Source organism: Hirundo rustica, chromosome 8, assembly GCF_015227805.2.
Source record: "Hirundo rustica isolate bHirRus1 chromosome 8, bHirRus1.pri.v3, whole genome shotgun sequence".
NCBI classification, from domain to species: Eukaryota; Metazoa; Chordata; class Aves; order Passeriformes; family Hirundinidae; genus Hirundo; species Hirundo rustica.
The window spans coordinates 22,737,443-22,757,656 of record NC_053457.1 but is presented as its reverse complement, the minus strand read 5'-3'; the positions used below and the strand labels follow the sequence as shown (position 1 = coordinate 22,757,656).

Sequence of the window (20,214 nt, the reverse complement as noted above, 5' to 3'; positions counted from 1 at the left end):
GCGGCGGCGGAAGTTTCCGCGTTGCCGCGGCGACGGCGCGGCCGCCATGGCGGTGCCGAGCTGGCTGGAGCGGCTGCGGGCGGCCGGCAAGACGGCGCTGGTGCAGGACGGTAATCGCGGGGCGAGGGTCGGGACAGCCCCCGCCGCGGAGTGTGGGATGGTCCTGCAGCGAGCGGGCGGGGAGGGGAGCGCTCCCGGCCACAGCCCCGCACCCCGAGCAGGGCCCCGGGGAAGGACGCAAGGCCATCAGCGCGGGCAGTGGGACGGGGTCCCGGACAATGGGATGGGGCCCCAGACAGTGGGACAGAGCCCTGCACCCAGGGGTGGGTGTTTCCCGTTTCCTCTCACCACCTGCTTTGCCTCTAGGGAAGCGGAAGATCCACTACTTGTTCGAGGATGGGAAGGAGATGGCCGAAGAGTACGACATTAAGACTGGCCAGCTGATAAGTAAGTGGTGCTCTCAGCTGGCCCCCAGCAGACGTGGGTCGGGGCAGAACTATAGGGCAGTGGGACTGTACCCTCAGCGCTGGGGTGTTGAGAGGGAGCACCTGGTCAGGAACAAATCACCCCTTCCTATTCTGGGAGACGGGCATGCCTGTAGCGGAATTTTGTAGGGACAGAAGTAGGGTTCATCTTGCAGCCAGGGTTCTCTGACTTTCATGGCATAGAAGAGCTTGCTTTAGCCCAGGATCTCCCCCAAACATCCCACCTGTCACAAAAGGCTTGGATGGACTGATGGGATTGCCATCATAGCTGCCAGGCACCAAGTCTGTACCACATGAAGGGCTGAAATATGCTTTTTGGTGGCTTCTGCTACCGCAAACAAGGTGTCGCTTATGGCTCTTGTCCAAAACCACATCAGCTGCGGCACAGCACCTGTTGCAACCTCACCATGGCTTCAGCACCAAGTAGCAAAAAAAGAGAGGCATTCAGCACAGAATTTCTGACCTAGGAATAGGCCAACTAGCAGATCAACTCACACCAAAGTCAAAATTACTGGAATTAAGATGCATATATTCATATCATCTCAGTGTGCTGGGCAGCTTTGGCAGTCAGTTGCTGGAGTTCTTACAGAGCAGAAGAATTAAAACTCTTCTCTTCCCCAGGTAGAAAATGGCGAGAGAAGAACACCCTCGGGGGCACTGGCAAGTGGCAGGTGGAAGTGGGAGAGCCGATCTCGCCACTCCTGGGAGCACTGGAGTCAGAGCTTATAACAGAGAGCAGCTCAAATGTATGTAAGGGTCTGCAGGTACCACTGCACCTAAATCTACCTTGTCTTGTGCTTACAGCAGTAGTTGGTAGAGCACAGATCACCATGAGACAGCCTCAATGCACCTAGCACTCTGCTACAAATCACCCCAAAACTGCAGGGCTGAGTAGAAAGAAGGCACAGCATAGGTTCTTTAGGAGTCTTCAAGAGATTTGTAATTTCCTTAAGTAAAGGAACTGTACTGCTGTGTTGGCAAACTACTATCCTGTCTTGAAAGAGCAGGGTGACAGGAAGGCCAGTGCCAGGACAAGTCAGGGGATGGAAAACAGAGGTGATAGCAATGAAAGGCACAGGCAGTGCATAGCAGGCTGCTCCCTAATAGGGCACAGCTTGTTTCATCTTCACACCCCTCTAGCTGAAGGTGCAGCTGTTTTAGTCTCTCACCAGCTTTTTTCCAGACCAGAAGCACCAAGCACAGCTCTGCACCACAGACTGGGACAGAGCTAGGACTGAATCCAGCAGGTTCCTGGAGCAGGCAGAGCTTGGTTGTCTGTGAGGAAGTTTACCTGTAACCCTGTACTGCCAGGCTTCCCCACTGGACACTTTCAGCCTTCTGCAAGCAGTGCCCTGGGCAAAGGCAGAGCAGCCCTAGCTGTAGGAAAGTTGTGCTCAGGCAGCTTCTTGGATTACTCCCTAATGCTCCAGTGTGAAAGAACAGCTACTCTCATGTGGAGTCTTACAAGGTAGTACAGGAAGGAGACAGGGAAGAGAGGAGACAGCTGGAGGAGCCTTGCTAAAGGTACTTGTTTGCTGTAGCCTATCTTCATGAGGAAGGATACCCTGAGCAGCTTCCAGTGGCGGATCCGTAACCTTCCCTACCCCAAAGAGGTCTACAGTGTCTCCGTGGAGGAGGAGCAGCGCTGCTGTGTCATCCGGACCACCAACAAGAAGTCAGTAAGGACAGCACTGCCAGTGCTGACAGTCCCTTGGGGTGGGCTGGCACAGAGGGCAGGCTAGTGAATGCACAGGGGGCTGTCCCCTCTTCTGTCCCTAGTGTGCAAGGGCTGATGGGCCTCACCTTGCGGCACGCGTCTCCTGCTGCCTGATTTCTAGTCCCAACTGCCTCAGACACATTTACAAGTAGGGCCCCTCAAGCTCTGCACTGGCCATTGCAAATCATCTTGGCTCCAGTAGGGTGGTGCTTGCACTGTTCTTGCCCTGTCAGATGTCATTTTCTTAGAAAAATAAAATAAGAGTCTTGCAGACCTCTTAAAGCTAGAACATTCCATTTTCTCCCTCTGATTTAGTCACTGCATCTCAAAATCCTGCAGGATTCAACATGGACAGCAAAGTCGTGGGCACCCAGACAGATCTCCCTGCATAAACACGTCCTATAGTCACAATGTCAGTGATATGATCTGGAGGTAACAAGCAAAAAAGAATGACTAAATCTGGGAAGGCAGCATCGTGGTGCTCTGCCAAGAAAGATTTGAGATTGGAGGAAGAAAATGGAAAATGCTTTTAAAGCATCTTGTAGTGTGTAAATACACGACATCCCACATGGAATGAAACACATACTGTGTCCCAAAGCATCTACAGTCTCAGATAAGCCAAGATGAGGCTTTAGTGTTGGGAAGTGAGTGCATGGAACGAGCCTTGGGATCACAAGGGAAGGTGATGGAAGTGGCTGTAGGTGGTGCTGTCGGCACAGAACTACGGCCGCTCGGCTGCTGAGGACTTCTCAACGCGGCCCCTTCGAGCCTCCCGGCATAGGACTGCTGGAGCTCTGCACATCAGCATACCTGGGGGGCCAGATCTGAAGGCTGGGAAGAGGGGAGATAACCCATAGAAACAGCAAGCAATGACAGCTCCAATACAGAGAGATGTTGGCTTAAATGCACACAGAGGGATTCACAGAGCAGTAGTGCTTTAGCAGGGAGACTTATGTAGCAAAAGATTCCCATCAGCAACACATGGATATGCATGGAGCTAGGACAGGAATGGAGTACTTGATCCTAAATCCAACCACGTACTGTCACAGCCAGACTTACCTAGTCCCAGTCCTACTGATAGTGGTGTGTATGTGGAAGTTCCTTGCCTGTGTATGTGGGAACTTCCTGCATAGGTGCCATAAGGTTATAATGTAGCACTGAGGCTTTTCCTATGCCCTAGCTGACTTTTTTGTACTGCTCTCAGGAGGGTCTTCCATGAGCAGCTGACACTTGCTCTCTCACAGACTAGTGTCAGAGGACCCAACACCCACTCGTGGCCTGTCTGACAGTTAAGGACTTCCAGAATTAAAGCTGAAAGCCACCTCACTGAGGACAAGAATGACGTTGCTGTCAGTAGGGAGCAGGGACAGACACCAGCATTAGCACACTTAGTACAGGCTCCAGGATATCTTAGATCATTTCTCCTGGGTCTTAGCCAGGGCAAGGCACCACTCAGCAGCTAATTCCAAGATAGCAACAGCAGCATGGAATCCACAGAGAGAGCGCACATCACTACGGGAGAGAAAGGAAGCCTCGGAGCCTCTCCAACCCTTGGAAGTCAGCCACGCTGCTTCTGAGCAACAGAGCTGTGCTGACTGCCAGCCAGAGGCACAAGTAACAGGATGGGCTGCCAAGTTACTACTGAATAGCTCAGCTCTAAATTCTCAGCATACCAGTAGCAGTTTTCCCTACGGGCTGACAAAAAGTGGGTTTCCAGTAGGAAAATACTAAAGGTGATTTCACATACACACTGTGGATCTCTGGCCAGGACTCGGACTCAGAGTGTAATACTGCCCTTGGCCATGGGGTGAGAGGAGAGGGCAGAGAATCAGCTTGCATCGGCTGGGATAACCATCCATCAGCTACCTCCCCAGCCCAGACAGGAGCTCTTCACTTCCACCAGTCACTCTGTTCCCTCTGGCCACGGCAAGGGCTGCTCAAGTGGGATTTGCTTAAAACCTCTTGCTGTAAAATAAATCCATTAAACTGAACTCTAAAAACAAACCTAGAAAGCCACCTCCCCAAACGCCAAACCTGATTCAATTATTGTAGCGAGAGGCAGTGGTAATGTTAGGAGGAGGAGGGGTTGGCAAGGCAGATCTGGTTTCCTTTGATCTTGTCACAGATTTTAGTTTGAGGCCAGCCAAAGCCATTCTTCTCCCCTTCTCCTTAGTCCTGGGGCAGCAGAATGCTGGTGTTTCATTGATGACTCCCAAGGCCCTTTGAAACAGTGGTTTTTTTCTGTGTACTGCTTTTTTTTTGTCTAATCGGTAAGAAGTTAACACTTCCTTAACATGTCTTTGTGTTCATCTAATCTCTGCTGTTTAACCTTTGACATCTCCCTTATTATCCATGTCTGCCACCTTTTCCAAATACCGACAGCAGTGACAACACAGAACGGTTTGAGCCCTGCGGTAACAAGCCGTGTACATTCCTCCCACTGCACCGGGAAAGCCATTTGCCCTTTGTAGCTGTTTTCACCGTGACTTAGAAAATAAACCGCAATTTGGGCAGAGGTAGCTAGAGAGGCCAAGCCTCACACACAGCCATCTGAATTGAGAGCCACCCCTCATGGTAGCAGCCACTGCCTATTCCCACTCTGCTCCAACCACCTCAGTACCAGCTACAGGCCAATTCCTTGGAAAGCACTGCCCACGAGAGTGCTGGAAGAGACTGAAAATCCAGCCATGTCTCTGAGTGGGCATAGGACCACAAGCCAGTGTATTTGGTGCAGCCCCAGAGAGAAGCAGTAGATGCAGGGCAAGCCATGCCAAGCACAGATCTCAGGCAAACACAGACACAGGTCTACAGTGTTCTGGCCCTGAAGTCTTAGGAAATCTCTAAGCTGGCAAAAGCCTCTCTGTCCTCTTCTTGGATGTGAGAGGTTATTGGAAGACTGGGATAGAAACCAGGGAAGGAACAACTAGGAGAGCTGTAAGTGCAGAGGAGCACCACAGCACCATGGGGGCTGCATGGAGATGCTGCAGAGCAGAGGCTTAGGTGATTGTGGGCAGTTGCACCTGGAGATCTGTGCTCAGGGGTATAACTGAGCCCCACCATGCCACCAAAGCAAGAAGTTGCCTAGGAAGTACAGCAAGAAGTTAAAAAGAGGGGTTTAGGGAGGATTGCAACACAAAATGGTGCATCACAGAGGAAAGTAAGTCATATGGCACAAGAGCTTTGACAGCTATTTTGACAAAAGCTAAAGGAGCTGCTAGTTACAGGGAATGAAAGGCCATGAGCAGGGAAAGAGACAAGGAACACCATGGTAGGGCTGAGTAGTCTATCTTTAATGTAGCTGGCACTACACATACAGGCAAGCTGGAGGGATCAAGCCTGCTGTCACACACCAAAGTTCTTCAGGTCTTTGCCAGCTCTGGTTTCCATTTTGGAGGCTTGTTTCTAGTACTCCTGCTAACCTGGGGGCACCGGCAGGCACACAACATGGGACAAGAGCCTCCTGCCAACCCTGAGAGGTCTGTTGTCCTCATCTACACTTTGTAGACCAGCAGTCTGTGTCTCAGCACACCTAGTGGCAGAATAGAAACCCCACCTTCCTTATTTCTGTCTCCTCTCATTTGTAGGTACTATAAAAAGTTCTCTATTCCTGATCTGGATCGATACCGCCTCCCCTTGGATGCAGCTGCCCTGAGCTTCACCCATGCCAACAACACGCTGATCATCACGGTGAGGTTTTAACCACGCCAAACAGCACTCTGCCCTTCTCTTTATGTCCACAAAGAAACTGAAGTTCTTACACGTAGGGAAACAAGGCAGAGCTGAGGGTCACCCATGCAGCTCCTTCTCTGTCACACAGTCGGTGGGAGTTTCAGATTACACTGGGCATGCTGACACTAGCCAAGAGATCCCAGGCAGCAGGAGGGGCCCTGCTTGCTGCTCAAGGTGACATGCAGGTGGAAGAGTGTCTGTCGTGCTCTATTTTCCATGTATTCCCTCCCTCAAGTCTGAGCAAGCCTCCACTCTCAGTGACACTGAGTTTCTCTTGTCTCAGAGCATCAGAGCCCAAGGACCTGCTGCACTTCGAGGTCTCGCAGTCTTAAAAAATAATAATAAAAAATAATCACCTGCTGCTTTGTGTCAGTGAGGGAACACTTCCACACATGTGGTGGAACAACATGGGAACACACTTCTTGCTGCAAGGAGAAGACAGATGCTTTTGAGCAACAGGTGCTTGTGTTATTCACTACAGAAGTCAGCTACAGAGGGCACACCCTCTGTGAGAAACCTGGCAGCAGAGCTGGGCTGCACATGCAGAGGAAATGGGCCAAGAGGAGCACCTTGAGTCCTCCTGAGCTTCTGCTTGCTACTGGCCAAACCTTGCAAAAAGCACGTGCATCCACCACTAAGCTGCAGCTGGGTGAGAGGCCTCTGAGGGGAAGACAGAAGAACTGCAATTCTTATTTCTCTTTGCATTGAAAAAAAAAAAAAAAGTGTATTTTATATGTACGTATGTATGTACAAAGAATACACGTGGGCATATGGTCAGTGAGCACAGCAAGGATCTGCTTGCCAGGATATTCCAGTGGGGTTGGTGGGGGCCAGGATTCCACACCTAACTGGAAAGTTTTACTTGCACTGTAAAAGACACTCCAGAACTTGGCAAATGTCTCTAGCTTGATGGCATCACCTCTCTAAATGGGCTTCAGAGGCAGCTGGTAATGGCAAGGCCTCCCTTGGCAGGAGAACTTGCTGGGCTGGCAGCAACAGGCCCCAGCTGGTCTGCTTGGAGCAGAGGCAGAACAGGAGTTCAGGAGTGGTAAGGGCATTTCTCTCTGTCCTACAGTACCAGAAGCCGAAGGAGATCCTGGCTGCAGAAGAGCAGCTGCAGAAGGAGCTGAAGAAGATAAAGGCAGCTAACAGTGGGGATGGAGACTGTAAGACCCAGTAGGCAGTGGCTGCTGAGAGATTGAGGTGAGGGGCAGGTCTCTGGCACAGCTTAATGGTGTTGATTTTGCCTTATCTAATAAAAATGAGTTCTGTTGTTAATAGAGCCATTTGGAGGAATCTCTGTAAGCCCAGAAAGATGGTAGGGCAGTTGACCTGTCTGCTGCCTGGCCTGCTGATTTATGCAGACATTTCATAAAACCATAGAATGCTTTCTGTTGGAAAGACAACACAAGATCATCTAGGTCTAACCTCCCTGTTATGGGCAGGGACACCTTCCACTAGACCAGACTGCTCAAAGCCTCATCCAGCCTGGCCTGGAACACTCCCAGGGATGGAATGATCCTTCTATGAATTGTGGGAAGCTATTGTATGCAAAGGAAACATACCACATCCACAACCAGCAGCCCTGTCCCCATCCTCCAAGAGCAACATGACACCTTGGGAATTCTCCATCTGCCGTCATTGTGGAAGGCAGTTATGTTTGGAAAACAGGAATTCCCTCCTCACACCCGTTACTTGCCTGGGATGTGCTTGGAAGCAGCTCCCTCCTGTGCAGTTACGCAGCTCCTCCATGCAGTCAGAAGGATGCTCTGGTGACTCTGGTATCTCTGCAAACAGCATCAATGCTTAGACCTGAGTGGGCAGAGACTATGAAACAGGGTAAAGAGGAAGACATGCAGCTGCTTCCTTAGTGCCAGCCATCCACAACGTGACAGGGGTGTGCAGAGCACAGGAACCAATGTGCAGCTGCTTCCATTTGCATGGCACAGAGGGGAAGCAGTGCCTGGGCCACTGGCTAGCTAAGGAGCAGCAGCTGCCCATTCTTCTGTGAAGGCACAAACATGGCCCAATGCAAACCTCACTGCACAGGGACAACCCCAACAGTGCTTCTTTACCAACTCCTCTCCAACAGCCATCCCCTTGCTTAAATTTCTGAATGTTGTTCCATCCCAGTTCATACCTGAACAGTTACTACCCAAACAAAACCTACCTTAAAGTCGGCTGCTGATGGGCTCTTAGCACAGCTCCCCTGATGAGGCTGCTTTCAAACCATGACAATTCCCTAGAGTCTGGGGCTCCAGCAAACATATTCCTCCGATTCTTGTGCATCACAAGGGAAGAACAGCCTCTTGACAGTGGAAATGAATGTATGAAGTACTAACAGAGCATCACAATGAGTGGCTCACCCTAGAAGTGCTCTCACTGTGTGATAAAAACATCTCCTTTACCTATCCAGGATACCCAAACTCAACCAAGAAGGGTTCCCACACTTTCTTCCCCAAGGAAGGCCAGACCCCACACACCACTGTATTCACTCACAGCACATTATCCACATCCAATCAGACAGCACAGAGCACGCTAAAAGCTATGGTTGTTCAAAGACTCACGTCAGGATGACACAAAAAGGAGCAGAACCCACTGGGATGTGCCAACAGGATCCCAGTAAATCACATCCAGGTGTTCATACTAGTCTGGTTTGCTGCTTCATCATGCAGGCACCAAATGAGTCACAGACCCTACTTTTTCAATTCTTGTTTGAAAAAGTGACAGGAGATCCAAGCTCCCAGGAACTGCCTTCAATGCAGCAGCGTCACACGGTCTAGCCAGGGAGAGAGCTCTATTAGACACGCAGACAGCATCTGAAAATAAGTCCAACCTCCCCCACCCACCCAGGCCCCTGCAACCAGCAGGGAACATCACAGCCCCTTCATAACTTGAAACAAAACATACAATCTTTTTTGTTTCCTTTCAGTTTTATTTTGCAAAACACAACCATTTCAGCCCTGCCAAGTGCATAGCCTGACCTGACGGTCAGCTTGGGGAGGCACACTGAAAGCAGGGCTGGCTCTGCCTTTTAGCTCAATTGTTGCTCTTGGCTGTGAAGGACAACACAAGCAGCTGTCAGAACAGCAAATTAAGGAGAAAGGTGGGCCTGGCTCCAGGCACTTTTCCCTTCCACCAAATCAGTCCACCCCACACACGGCCTAGTCTTGCTTCACGTGCTTAGAGCTTGGCTGATCTCAAACTGACCAGCACACAGCTGATGGGGCAGCCTGGCTCAACTTGCCCCTCAAATGATGTATCCACAGGAAAAAAAAAAAGGAAAAAGAAAAGAAAAAAAAGGAACACAGTTAATAAAACAATTCCTGACTTGCACAAAATAAAAAGGGTAAAGGACAATTGGCCTATTATTTTCAGTAACAGGCAGGTAAGGTTGAGAAAGTTTGGCCCTTTGTGCACTCTTCATTGTAGCTTTCTGGCAGGCAAAAAAGTCCCTTCAGAAGCTTTGTGGGCCTTTCTCACCTCTCCTGCCCTGCAATTCCCTGAGCCAAGTGTCAGCTCTGCTGATCTGGGGTCACCAGAAGCAGCTGTGGTGCCCTTCACGAGGCTGTGAAGTCCAGGACGTGCAGGGCTGATGCAAGGGCAGCGTACAGGTGGGTGGTACTGAAACGGAGGCAGTACACTGGGCTGCTGGTAGGTGAAGACAGGTGAAAGCTCTGCAAAAAACAGGAGAATCAACCTTTCAGAGACAACGTTAGCAGCCCAAAGACACTGGCTGGTGCTACAGATCCAAAGACTGAGATGTCTGAGCAAAGCAGGTTTTCCCTGCATATAGGTTAGGTTTGCCATGATGGACTAGCCCCAAAGACAGCTCAGCAGCCCCTCTTTCTTCTTCCCACAAGGCATGCACATTGGGCTGCCAGAGAACAGCTGAGAAGCTCTGCAGCTGCCCAGTCTCCCAGCGGTGCTCACCTGCAGGCACCGAGTCTGCCGCTTATCCCAGAGGCGCACCACACCGTAGTAGGAAGAGCCGCTGGCAATCATATGGTTCTTATCACTCCTTATGCAGTACAGGGCACTGTCATGGGGCTCTTCCCACTCCTGGACACACTTCCTGCAAGGACAACACAAACCAGAGCAGGGCTGAGCCTCCACTCCTCAATCCACTCTGCCTGAAGGAGCTAATTCAGTGAGAGCTGAGTTCCCAGGAGCTGCACAAGGACAGTCCAGGAGCCTTGTGTGGGCCCCACATGCCAGCAGGGCAGGCTCACCTGGTGCTGGTCCGTATGTCCCAGTAGCGGATGTAGGTGTCATACCCACAAGAAAGGAGAAGGGAGGGCGTTTCATAGAACACATCCAAGACTCCAGCTCCACGGTGGAAGTCGGTCCCTAAACAGGTCAACAGCTGACCACTGCAATGAAGCACATTAGGGGAAGAGTCATTCAGAGCAAAAAGCCTTTCCATTTAAGATGGCCAGAGCAGAGATGGTGTCATAGAAGTCTTCCAGATCTCATGTCTGTGATAATAGAATAGAATAGAATAGAATAGAATAGAATAGAATAGAATAGAATAGAATAGCCTGCAGAGTTTTCCTCTCCCACCCCCAGCTTCTGCTACTGGTTGGGCCACTAACCATGAAAGGTGTCATGAAGGGTGACCGGCAGGAAAGTGGAAGAGCCAAAGTACAGGTGCAGCTGACTCCCAGAATGGGATCCTTTTCCCTGAGAGAAGTGACCAGTATTCTGAATTATATGGCTCCACTTCCATAGGAGACAACTCCCATCTTAGTCAGACTCCAAATAATCTGTCCACTGGGGTATTTCCCTAGATCTTTGACACACAGCAGAGATCTACAGGCAAATTAGACTCTTCCAACCCAGTCTGCCATGGCTGCTCTCCTCAAGGCCCTCCAGTTACACCAAATTCTACAAACACCATATCTGGGGCTGAACGTGATAGGTCAAAAGCAACCACCCCAATGATGCTCTGGAGATGACCTTCCAAAGGCTAGATTTTTTCTCTTTTTCTTGACCCTTTCCTCCTTTTTAATTCTTTACTTGCAGTGAAAGAGCAAAAGCAAGGTCTCCATGAAGCTCTATGTTGGGTGCTTCGTGGTGGTATCACTCTGATGCTCGTTCATGTACAGAACCAGCAGCTCACCAGGTGGATGGTGCCTGGTGAGGTCCCACCCTGCCAGACTTCAAGAAGAAGCTTGAGCCCCCTCCCTGGATCACACAGAATTGCATCAAGGTACATGGCACAGCCTGTCCCAGTGTCATTCCACCTGCTGCAGCACCCAGTGATATTCAGATATGACAGACTCTTGGGAATGGAATGGACAATCTGCCCAGCTGCTTGAAATGGCCACCTATTGCAAACCCTCATTTTTTTCCTCCTCCTTCTCCTCACACCCTCTACATCAAAAATGCTGGACACAATAAAACTCGAAGCACCTGCTTTTCAAACTCTGCTGCAGGGCCACCCCTCTCCAACAGCCTCCTGGTTCTCAGGACAATGAAGCAGTCCTGAAAGCCAACAGCACGGATCCCGCAGTGGGGTCACTCTCAGCATCTCCCTCCATTATTTTGTTACATTCTGTTCCTTGATCCAGCATCACACAGTTCTGAGGCACATCGCCAAATGCCTTAATTCTGTCTGTAATCTGGGCTAAAGCCCTCGTCGGGGGATAAAGACCACACAAAAGGAGAAATAGAGTCCTGGGAGATGTTAAAACAAGTAAACACCTTTGTGTCAGGAGAGAGAAATCGCTGATAAAGCAGATTAGCGCCTCGAGCCCTGGTGTCCCCAGATCAGAAGGCGAGCCCTGGCCGATCTTTGCAGCCAGCACGCTTCTATGATCACAGAGCTGGCGGCATGCTGGGGCCAGCCTGTTTCCCCACAGTCACTCTCCAAAGAGCAGATTATGTAGAATAACAATTTCTTTGTGGCTGTGTAATTCCCTCCGTGACCGTGGCTGTGGGCAGCTACATTGGACCTTGATGCCAGGGCCCTAGCAACCATTTAGAGAGGCCAACCAGCCCTAGCAATGGCCCCCCCATGCAAACCTCTCGGACAAGCTTTAACATCAAGTGCATGAATTAATCCCCCCCAACACGAATCCAGGGGTGCTGGCTTATTGGACTTTGTGTTTCTCCAGGCAAGGGATCGAGGGGATTCCAGGCTTCAGCCCCTTGCAACCTTCTCACAATACATTAACCCTTGGAAGGTTACTTGTAAACCAACCCAGCAGCAATTCTGCACCTGTCTGTGGGCTGAGAGGCCAAAGCACTCATGGTTTGAGCACTGAGAGCAAGAGCAGTGGGGTTTGGTTGGCAGAGATGGGTCATCAGATCCACCGTGAAGTGAGACATGGATGGACACGAGTGCTCTGGCACGCTGCTGCCCTTCCAAGCACACAGATACCCTCCATCTGCCATTCTGCAAAGCCAGTAGGACAAATGGACATGCATGCAGCCCTTACCAAGGCTTCCACAAAATCTTCTTCATCCTAAAAGATGTATGCGTGGCCCAGAGTTGTAAGATATACAACAGAGGTATGAGGAGGAGTCAGCTGCTCTCCCAGACAAGAATCCTTGGACTACCTGTGAAATGCATAAGGGGCCAGACTGCCCAACCTTTCCACCCCAGGCAACAAAAATGAAAGAAAATGAAAGAAAAGGCAACAAAAAAGGGGAGGAAAAAAGAAAAGGATTGGCCTTTCTCTGTAGGCATAAAATAAGCACAGACATTTGCAAACTACTGTAGCAAAGTAAACCCTGCTTTGCTGGCTTATTAATCAGTTTGGTTCTCCTGGCTCAAGAACAGGTCAGCCAAAGCACCTCTCAGGTGGGAGTTGCAGCCCCTAGAAACAGGAGCAGCTCTTTGGCAATTTACAGAGGCAACGTGGTAGCTGCTACAGTGAAGCACTTAACCATCTGACACCAGCCCAAAATTCACTGTGCTCTACACTGGGCATACAAACAAAACACCCATGTGTTCTGACATGGGCACACTTAAGATGAAAAAGATGCAGAACATGATTAGCATTTCCCCTTTATTCAGCAGGTTAAGGTGTCCCTGGACAGCTATCACCATGCCAGACCAGCTCTATGTGCCTGCAGCATACACACCCACGCTGAGCCCATGCTGGGAAGGGAATTTTACCACAACAGTTCTTCCAGTCTTTGGATCACAAGTTAGTGCCCACAAATTGTCCACTCTTTGTGATCCCAAATACTCTCTTCCCTCAAACCTCACACCTGAACAGCTTCCCCTTTCTTGGGAGCAAAACCCACATCTAATCCTTAATAACCGATCAAGATAACCCATTAACAGGCAACAGGTTTCTAACAGCTTAGAGGGATAGAAGATAACCTTCTCCATGAGGGACAGAAAGAGATGGCATAGCTGTCTTGGACCTTTTTCACCAACACCAGCCAAACATAGCAGGAAACAGCCATCTTCTTTCCTTTGTGGTTCCTCTTTCACCTAAACACCTTTCAAATCCCAGGCAGGCTAATCCTCAGTACTTCAGAGGCCCTATCTTCGTTAGACGCTGTGAAGGTTAGTCACAAGTGAGACCAAACATGGAAGGGCCACACCAGCTCCCCACCCTGCCATGGTGCTCCAGCAGTAGCAAGTAGCTGTTTCGCTCCCAGGTCTTCTTCCGACAAACCAGGTAGTTCCCTGTGCAGATGGCTGGAGCTTTGCTTGTCTTTGTACTGAACAGCCTGGGTCAGATAATGCCCACATTCAGTCCCGGTGCTGGGTGGCACCAACAGATACAACTCTGCAGAAGTGGAGCTCTGTGAAGCAGAATCACAAATGTGACAGTTCAAGTTTTCTGGGAAGATCAGTCTAGAGTAAGAGCTCTCAATTTCAGCAATTTAACCACAAGCTGTCTGGGCCAATGCAGCACCTACAAACACACAGGTAGGCCTCTATTGTCAAGGAATCTCATAATCCTAATTTTTCATACTTCCTGTTAAGCATCTAGACAAACTGAATAATATTGACAGTAATCCAGTACCAGCCGACAAGGAACAGAGCCAGAGCAAATCGAGCAGCCTATTTCATCCCTAGCACAGGAAGGTTGTATTAGCACCAGGCTCTGGACTCCTTGGTGATAGAACAAGATATTTAAACAAAGTCCATGTGCCTAGTAAATGCATCCAACTGAGGAGTCCAACAATGAAAAGCATGTTGTTCAGACACTATAGAGAATCCTTTGATTTATCCTGATCAACTTCCAAGTTCCTCAAGACTTTTTAAAATTACTCTTAAAATCAGGTATTTATTCAGGATTTCCACATTTTACTCTTTCCATTCCATGCTAGAAATCTAGCCATGAGCATAGCTCTCCTGATACCTCCAGAAGACAGGCAGCCTGGAAGCACAGTGAAGGGAAGAAACAGGTTGGTTTCTTTAAGTTCTTGTTCTTTTTAAAAAAACAGCTTCAAGTTCTACTCCTTCTCAGTCACTAATGTAAGATCAGTCATGGCAAAGCCCAGATGGTTACTTTCCAGATAACCCATGGGATGTTGCTTCACCACGTTAAAGTTATATACCTCCCAAACCACTGCAGCTATTTGTGTGGCCATAAAAGCTCAGGATCTCCTTGAGATCTTTCTGATAGTCAGAGTCCAGAAGAAGTCTGCACCTACTTCCCTGGAACCTGCCCATTTGCTGAGGATCTTGCCCAGCTGTCTCCAGTACACAAGAACTACACTCCAAAAGCTGGAATGAAACAACATTTTTTTTCCCCTACCCTCAATTTCTGGTGATCCCAATTCACTAGAATTGATATTATATAACTATGCAAACTCTAGGAAACTGCTGAATTTTGAACATCTGTTGAAAACAGAGATATGCAAAACTGAGGACAATTCATTTGCTCTGGAATCCCCATCTGTGAAGTGTGATCATCCATCAAAGAGGAGAATCTATTGCACATAAGCAGATGACTATTCAGAAATCAAACAGAACTCCAAACCAATATTTCAGCCCCAATAACTATTTGAAACAATACAGGTGGCAAGCATGCACTTTATAAAAAGGGTATAAAGAGCCCTGTTCAGTTCCAAACCCTGGCATATTTGAACTGAGTATCAAACAGAAAAAGGAAAACAAATCAATTTAAAAATAATTATCCCAAGTGCAGCATTTGTACAATTTCTGTCACCCAATTAGGAGAGAGCACCAAAACCAAAGAGAAGAGCTGAGCTGCAGTCTCTTCCAGGTGCTTTGCAACAGCAGCTGAGGCACTGAGTTGATGCAGCAACTTATGCTAAGAAGGAAAAGGTTTGATCAAAAAAGATCTCTGTTGCACATAGGGAGAAATGCAGATCCTTGGCAAAGTTATTCTTCTATCCTACCCCGAAGTTGCCCTTGCATTTAGACCAGGCTACTAATTCCTGCAGGGAGGTGTGGGATTGGCTTGGAGAATTCTGAGGGAGCAGCTCCAAGTGAAATGGCTCAGAGATGCTGTTTCAAGTGATTTTCAGGGCAAATACCTCTCTCTGATTCTTCAGTGCAGCTGAAGGGACTTGAGGCAGTAGGGGGGAAAGACACCAACAACGGTCTGAGATTGTGTTGAGGGGAGAGACAGAAGAGGGAGTTTTGCCTTCTTTTCTTCTGCTTTCTCTGAATTGGCCCACACACGTTTTAAATGGTCCAATAAAAAGATACAATTTCTTTACCTTTCCAGCTCTGGGACCCTGTGAGTTTTTGTTGTTCGGGTTCCCGTAAGGTTAAGTTCAGAGGATAAACTGACACACTGGGCTATGGGAAAAAGCCAGTTTCTTCAAATAAAGCCACAACGGTGCAAAAGAGACCCTGCTGGGTCTTTTATTTGGGAAAACAAACAGAAATGGCACCAAGCCCTTCTGCTTTACGAACCAATTTAACTATAAAACCAATGTTCTCTCTCTCGGGGGTGAGGAGGGGAGAGAAACAGGACATGACAATAGCCCAAAACCTTGAGGGGAAAAAAAAAAAAAAAAAAGAAGATAGGACAAAAAAGGTTGTCTATCCTCTTTTCTTTCTTGTCCGTGGCTCCTTTTCTTAGCACACGTGTGTTCTTGTAAAAACGATTAGATTGCAATTTGTATAACATGGTGACCCCCAAATTCAGACATTTAACCCCTTTTCTCTGCAAAGAATGTCAAGAATGTCTTCTCTGTCTTTCTTTCCAACGGGAGGAGTAGGGGGGAATTCTCAAACTGTGATTTCTTGGAGGAAGAGAAAAAGCAGGAGGCGAGGAAAAGAAGCAGGGAATTCTCAAAGCCTCTCGCCTTTCGCCCCACTTGTGTGGGAACAGGCGGCTGCATTGCTCCCTTTCTGGACAGAGCTCTGCAGGTCTCCTTTAATGGGGAGACAAAAAAATGGAGAGTCCAAATCAAAACAAAGCCATCTGTTTAAATGAGCTACCACTAGCCAGTGACAGAGGGGGTTCCTCATTCACTCCTTCCCATTCTTCTCTCTTGCCTCTGTTGATTCTCTCTCAACCCAGGGAAAAATAAAGATTACTTTTGCTTTGGCTCAGAGGGATGAAACTGATTGATGTGCTTGGAGTGTCCAGCCCCCACCCATGCTCTCTGATTGTTCAGGGCCTTGTAAAGTTGTCATAAATATGCCTGAACAAGAGTTCAAAGGCCGCAGCATGCTCTGAACCTGCACACATCCAAAAGGCAGGAGCTGGCATCATGGTCCTTTCTAGTGTGACAGGGCCAAGACTGCCATGGGGAAGAAAGGATTTAGGATAAACACCTGTATGCTTCTCCTTACAATGATTTTACATTTAGGTTAAGATGGATTAAAGCCCTCTTAACAAAAAGAAGGCAGAAGATGCCCAGCTTATGTGAGACAGTTCAGAAATACTGTGTCACCAAAACCAAAACCCAACCAGAAATCAGTTAAGAAAAACAAGGCTTCAGTTTCTAGAAAACATGCATACCATGGGAATACATTGCACAGACAAGACTGAAGCTGTCCATTACATACAGGAGACAGAGTTCTGAACACAACAAAGTCTTCTAAAAGGGACAGACATCCAAGAAACCACCACTTAAGAGGCTCCCTGCAACAGCAAGCTTTCTCCAGAATGGGCTCAAGCTGGCCTGGTGTCCTGCTTCCAACAACACTCAAGATCTCAAGGTCTGGATTGGTCAGTGTGATTTAAAACTCAGCCAAGACAGAGATGCTGAGAAGGAAATGCAAGTCTGAAAGGAATGGGAAGCCTCTTTCCCACAAAACCTGGAGGAGTTTCCTTGGCAAAAAAAGATGCCTGGCATAAGAATGTATAGAAAATCAGGGCCAGAAAGAGTATTCCACATCTACTGCATTTATTCTTCTGCTTCCCAAATCCTGTGAAACTGGTATCAGTGACAGGATAATATTTGCTATTGCTTGTCTCTCCTGTTATCAGACATATGCACCCACTTCTCTGTGACTGGATAAATCCAGTTTAAATCCCTGGGTGAAACAGACTCCCCACACACCAGTTACCTTTCCTTTTGATCTAGCAACTCCAGTTCTGAATATATGTGCTTCCTTCACCCAACAGCTCTTTTGGTGATTAAATTAGAGGGTCTCAAACTTGTGTAAACATTGGAGTTCAAGGCTGTGGAGAGAATGTTCTTCTCTAGAAATTATTTTAGAACACAACACTAAGAAGCCTTGAGCCAAGTTTCTACATTAAAAACTTTTATTGAAAACATTCAACAAGACTTATAACCAAGAACTAGATCTGCAGATTCTCATTTCACTCATCTACTTCCACACAATTAAAAAACTGGAGCACAACAGGAGACAAAGTAAAGAAGGATGGGATTTAAACAGGAAATCATCAATAGTGATCAGCTGATCAGGGTGTTCAGTGCTATATGCTTCAACTCTCAAATTACACTTGCTGTTTAAGACCAGTACACGGAGCACAAATTTTAACTCCATCGGCTCTGAAGAGCCACCAAAATGGATGCAGATCAACACAAGGCAAAAGTTGAAAAGATAGAAACTCATTCTTGCCCCCTCTGTGGCCCAGACAGATGTAACCTAGCAAGGGACCCATGGAAACACACACTAGAGATACAGCAGCAGCACATTAACAAACATCAACCAGCTGCCTAGGATGGTAAGACTCAAGCTGGCTCTTGGAAAGAAAGAGCACAGCGCAATAGCACTATAGGCAGAACAGATCACTAACCTGCTCAGCAGCTGCCTGGCTACCTGAGACTCCTCCCCAACCCTCTGCTGAGGGCACCATCCATACCCCTGAAACTCCCTCCTCCTCCACCCCCAAGTCACTCTCACGAATCCTCCACCTCCCACCTCCCCAAAACCTGCAGACATCAAAGGCACCTGCCTTGAACACCTGAAGAGCAGGGGGGCCTGATGGTCAAGAAAAAGCAACTCTGTATCTTCCCCTTCTCTGTACTCTCTACTTTTTTTTCTCCATCTCTTTGAAAAAGGTGGCAGAGATAAATGGAGAACAAAGAAACAAGAAAAAGCCACAGCTCGGGCCCACACCCTGCCTATTACTTAAGGGGGAAGGAACTCTTCCGAAAAGAGGAGGAAAAAAATGAGCTCTGACACAATGGCTCAAAAGGCCAGGCAGCAAACCGGGCCACTTTGTACTGCTAACAAGGGACACCTAATTACAGGAAGAGGGCAAAGAGGGACAGATAAAAGGGATACAAAATTTCAACATCTGTTGCCATAAAAGGATAAGAAGTGGGGAAACGCAAAGTGTCAGTTTGGTGTCAGTGACGGCATAAAGCTACTTTCAAAGGGCTCAGGAGCGGGAGAAAAACTGAGCAAGAAATTAGAGGGTTCTTAAAAAAAACAAAACAAAACAAATCCCAGAAAACAAACAAACAAAATCTCCACTCTGCCAAAAATACCTTCAAAAGTGGGGAGGAGTTTGGCAAAGACTGGATATTTAAAAGGAGGATCTGGGTGGCTTGCAGGGCACAGCTAACTTTGGTACAGTTTTCACAGCTCTCATGCCCTGCAGCATGTCATGTCATAGGAAAGAACACTGTAGGATTTGTGCATTCAAAGTGTTTATAGCCTGAAGACTACCATGTGAGACAGATCACCAGTCCATTTCAAATGTCAGGCTTTGCAGAATAGCTCCAAGAGTTGCTGCAAAGAGACCTCTGGAGTATTCTATCTTATGGAGAAGCATCCTTGAAACAGAGGCATTTGTCTCCTAACAACATGCAAGACCACCCCAATAACATGGGAAGCAACAGTTCTCTGCAGGCAAATGACAAATGCTGGCCGTGGAGCTGTCAGTGGTGCATGACCCTCATCTTCCAAGGAGTTTAAACTCCCAAAGGCAATAGAAAGAAGAAGAAAGAGGAGGAGGATCTGAATAAGGTTTCCTTTTCTCTTGCTTACCATTAAGTGGCTGTTCTGTTGAGCCACACACTCACACTGGCAAACAAGACAGGACAGTCTGAATAGAAAAAGGCAAAAAAAGTGAGCAGAGGAACCTGACCCACAAGAGGGGCAGCTGCCACCATATCCTTCACTAAAGGAAGGATAAGGGGGCTTGGAAGAGCACAGGGAGTCAGCAAGCCCTGATACTTGATGCAAGGACACCAGTTAGTATCGCGTGGGCTGTACTGCTCACTGCTCTCCTTTCAGGCCTCTAATCACTGAACTTACAGCTGCCTTCCACACACACACACCTTGATCCAGAGCAAGAATAAGTGCACAGCCACTTCCCCACATCTAAAAACAATCAGATGGTACAATGTAGCACGTGTGGGGTGAGAGACATCCTCCAGAAGTGCAGCTAGCCAGCTTCAAAAGCATAAGAAAAAAAAAATCGAAATCCTCCTTCATTACAGAAGACAGGGCCAGGTGTAGCAGCAGCTGGAATTTCAGCCATCAGAGACAGTGTCTTGGCATTATGCAGTCATTCCCCTGCTTTAGACTCCCTTGACAATTGCTTGTTGCTGCCTGTTGTGGCTTTGATCCAACACCATCATCTCAGCAGAGTCAGAAATGAAAGACAGTTGTGGGAGTGGGATGCAGCAAGAGGCGTTTCCTTTCCCCAGTAAAAATTTCCTCTGCACCAAAACCAACCAAACCCTTTTCAAAGCACAGGACATATTTACAGGTGAAGATATTATCCCCTTCCACTTGGAGGGATGAGAGTGGCTGCCTCAGGGTCAGGGAACAGCGAAGGTCATAAATACAAAACATACCATGACCAACAGCGACAAGCACCAGCCAAGGACTTATCTGGCCTGGAACTAAGATGATCAGTACACAAAAGGTTATTTAAGCTTTAAATCCTCTTGTAGCACGTT

The 20,214-nt window shown here is 48.1% G+C and overlaps 2 protein-coding genes across 2 annotated transcripts in view; one reads left to right on the top strand and one right to left on the bottom strand.

Annotated features, from left to right (window-relative positions):
- Positions 1-31: 31 nt before the first annotated feature.
- On the top strand, positions 32-7,209 carry DPCD (deleted in primary ciliary dyskinesia homolog (mouse)). The gene is made up of 6 exons (XM_040070972.1): positions 32-110; positions 367-447; positions 1,107-1,231; positions 2,027-2,160; positions 5,787-5,889; positions 7,007-7,209. The coding sequence occupies exons 1-6, from the start codon at positions 47-49 to the stop codon at positions 7,109-7,111; spliced, it is 612 nt and encodes a 203-aa protein (XP_039926906.1). The 5' UTR covers positions 32-46; the 3' UTR covers positions 7,112-7,209.
- A 1,638-nt stretch (positions 7,210-8,847) lies between these two features.
- The window catches only part of FBXW4 (F-box and WD repeat domain containing 4), a 59,120-nt gene continuing 47,753 nt past the window's right edge, over positions 8,848-20,214 (bottom strand). The window contains exons 7-9 of the mRNA XM_040072024.2: positions 10,164-10,304; positions 9,865-10,006; positions 8,848-9,608 (exon numbers count right to left, since the gene is read on the bottom strand). Coding sequence (XP_039927958.1) covers positions 9,492-9,608; positions 9,865-10,006; positions 10,164-10,304 — 400 coding nt within the window. The 3' untranslated portion in view covers positions 8,848-9,491. The remainder of the gene's footprint in view (positions 9,609-9,864; positions 10,007-10,163; positions 10,305-20,214) is intronic.

Excerpts from the sequence above, each read along its gene's own strand:
- DPCD (XM_040070972.1), top strand. The coding sequence starts at position 47 with ATGGCGGTGCCGAGCTGGCTGGAGCGGCTGCGGGCGGCCGGCAAGACG. Across the intron at positions 111-366 it reads GACGGCGCTGGTGCAGGACG|GGAAGCGGAAGATCCACTAC; the intron begins GTAATCGCGGGG and ends CTTTGCCTCTAG. Across the intron at positions 1,232-2,026 it reads TAACAGAGAGCAGCTCAAAT|CCTATCTTCATGAGGAAGGA; the intron begins GTATGTAAGGGT and ends TGTTTGCTGTAG.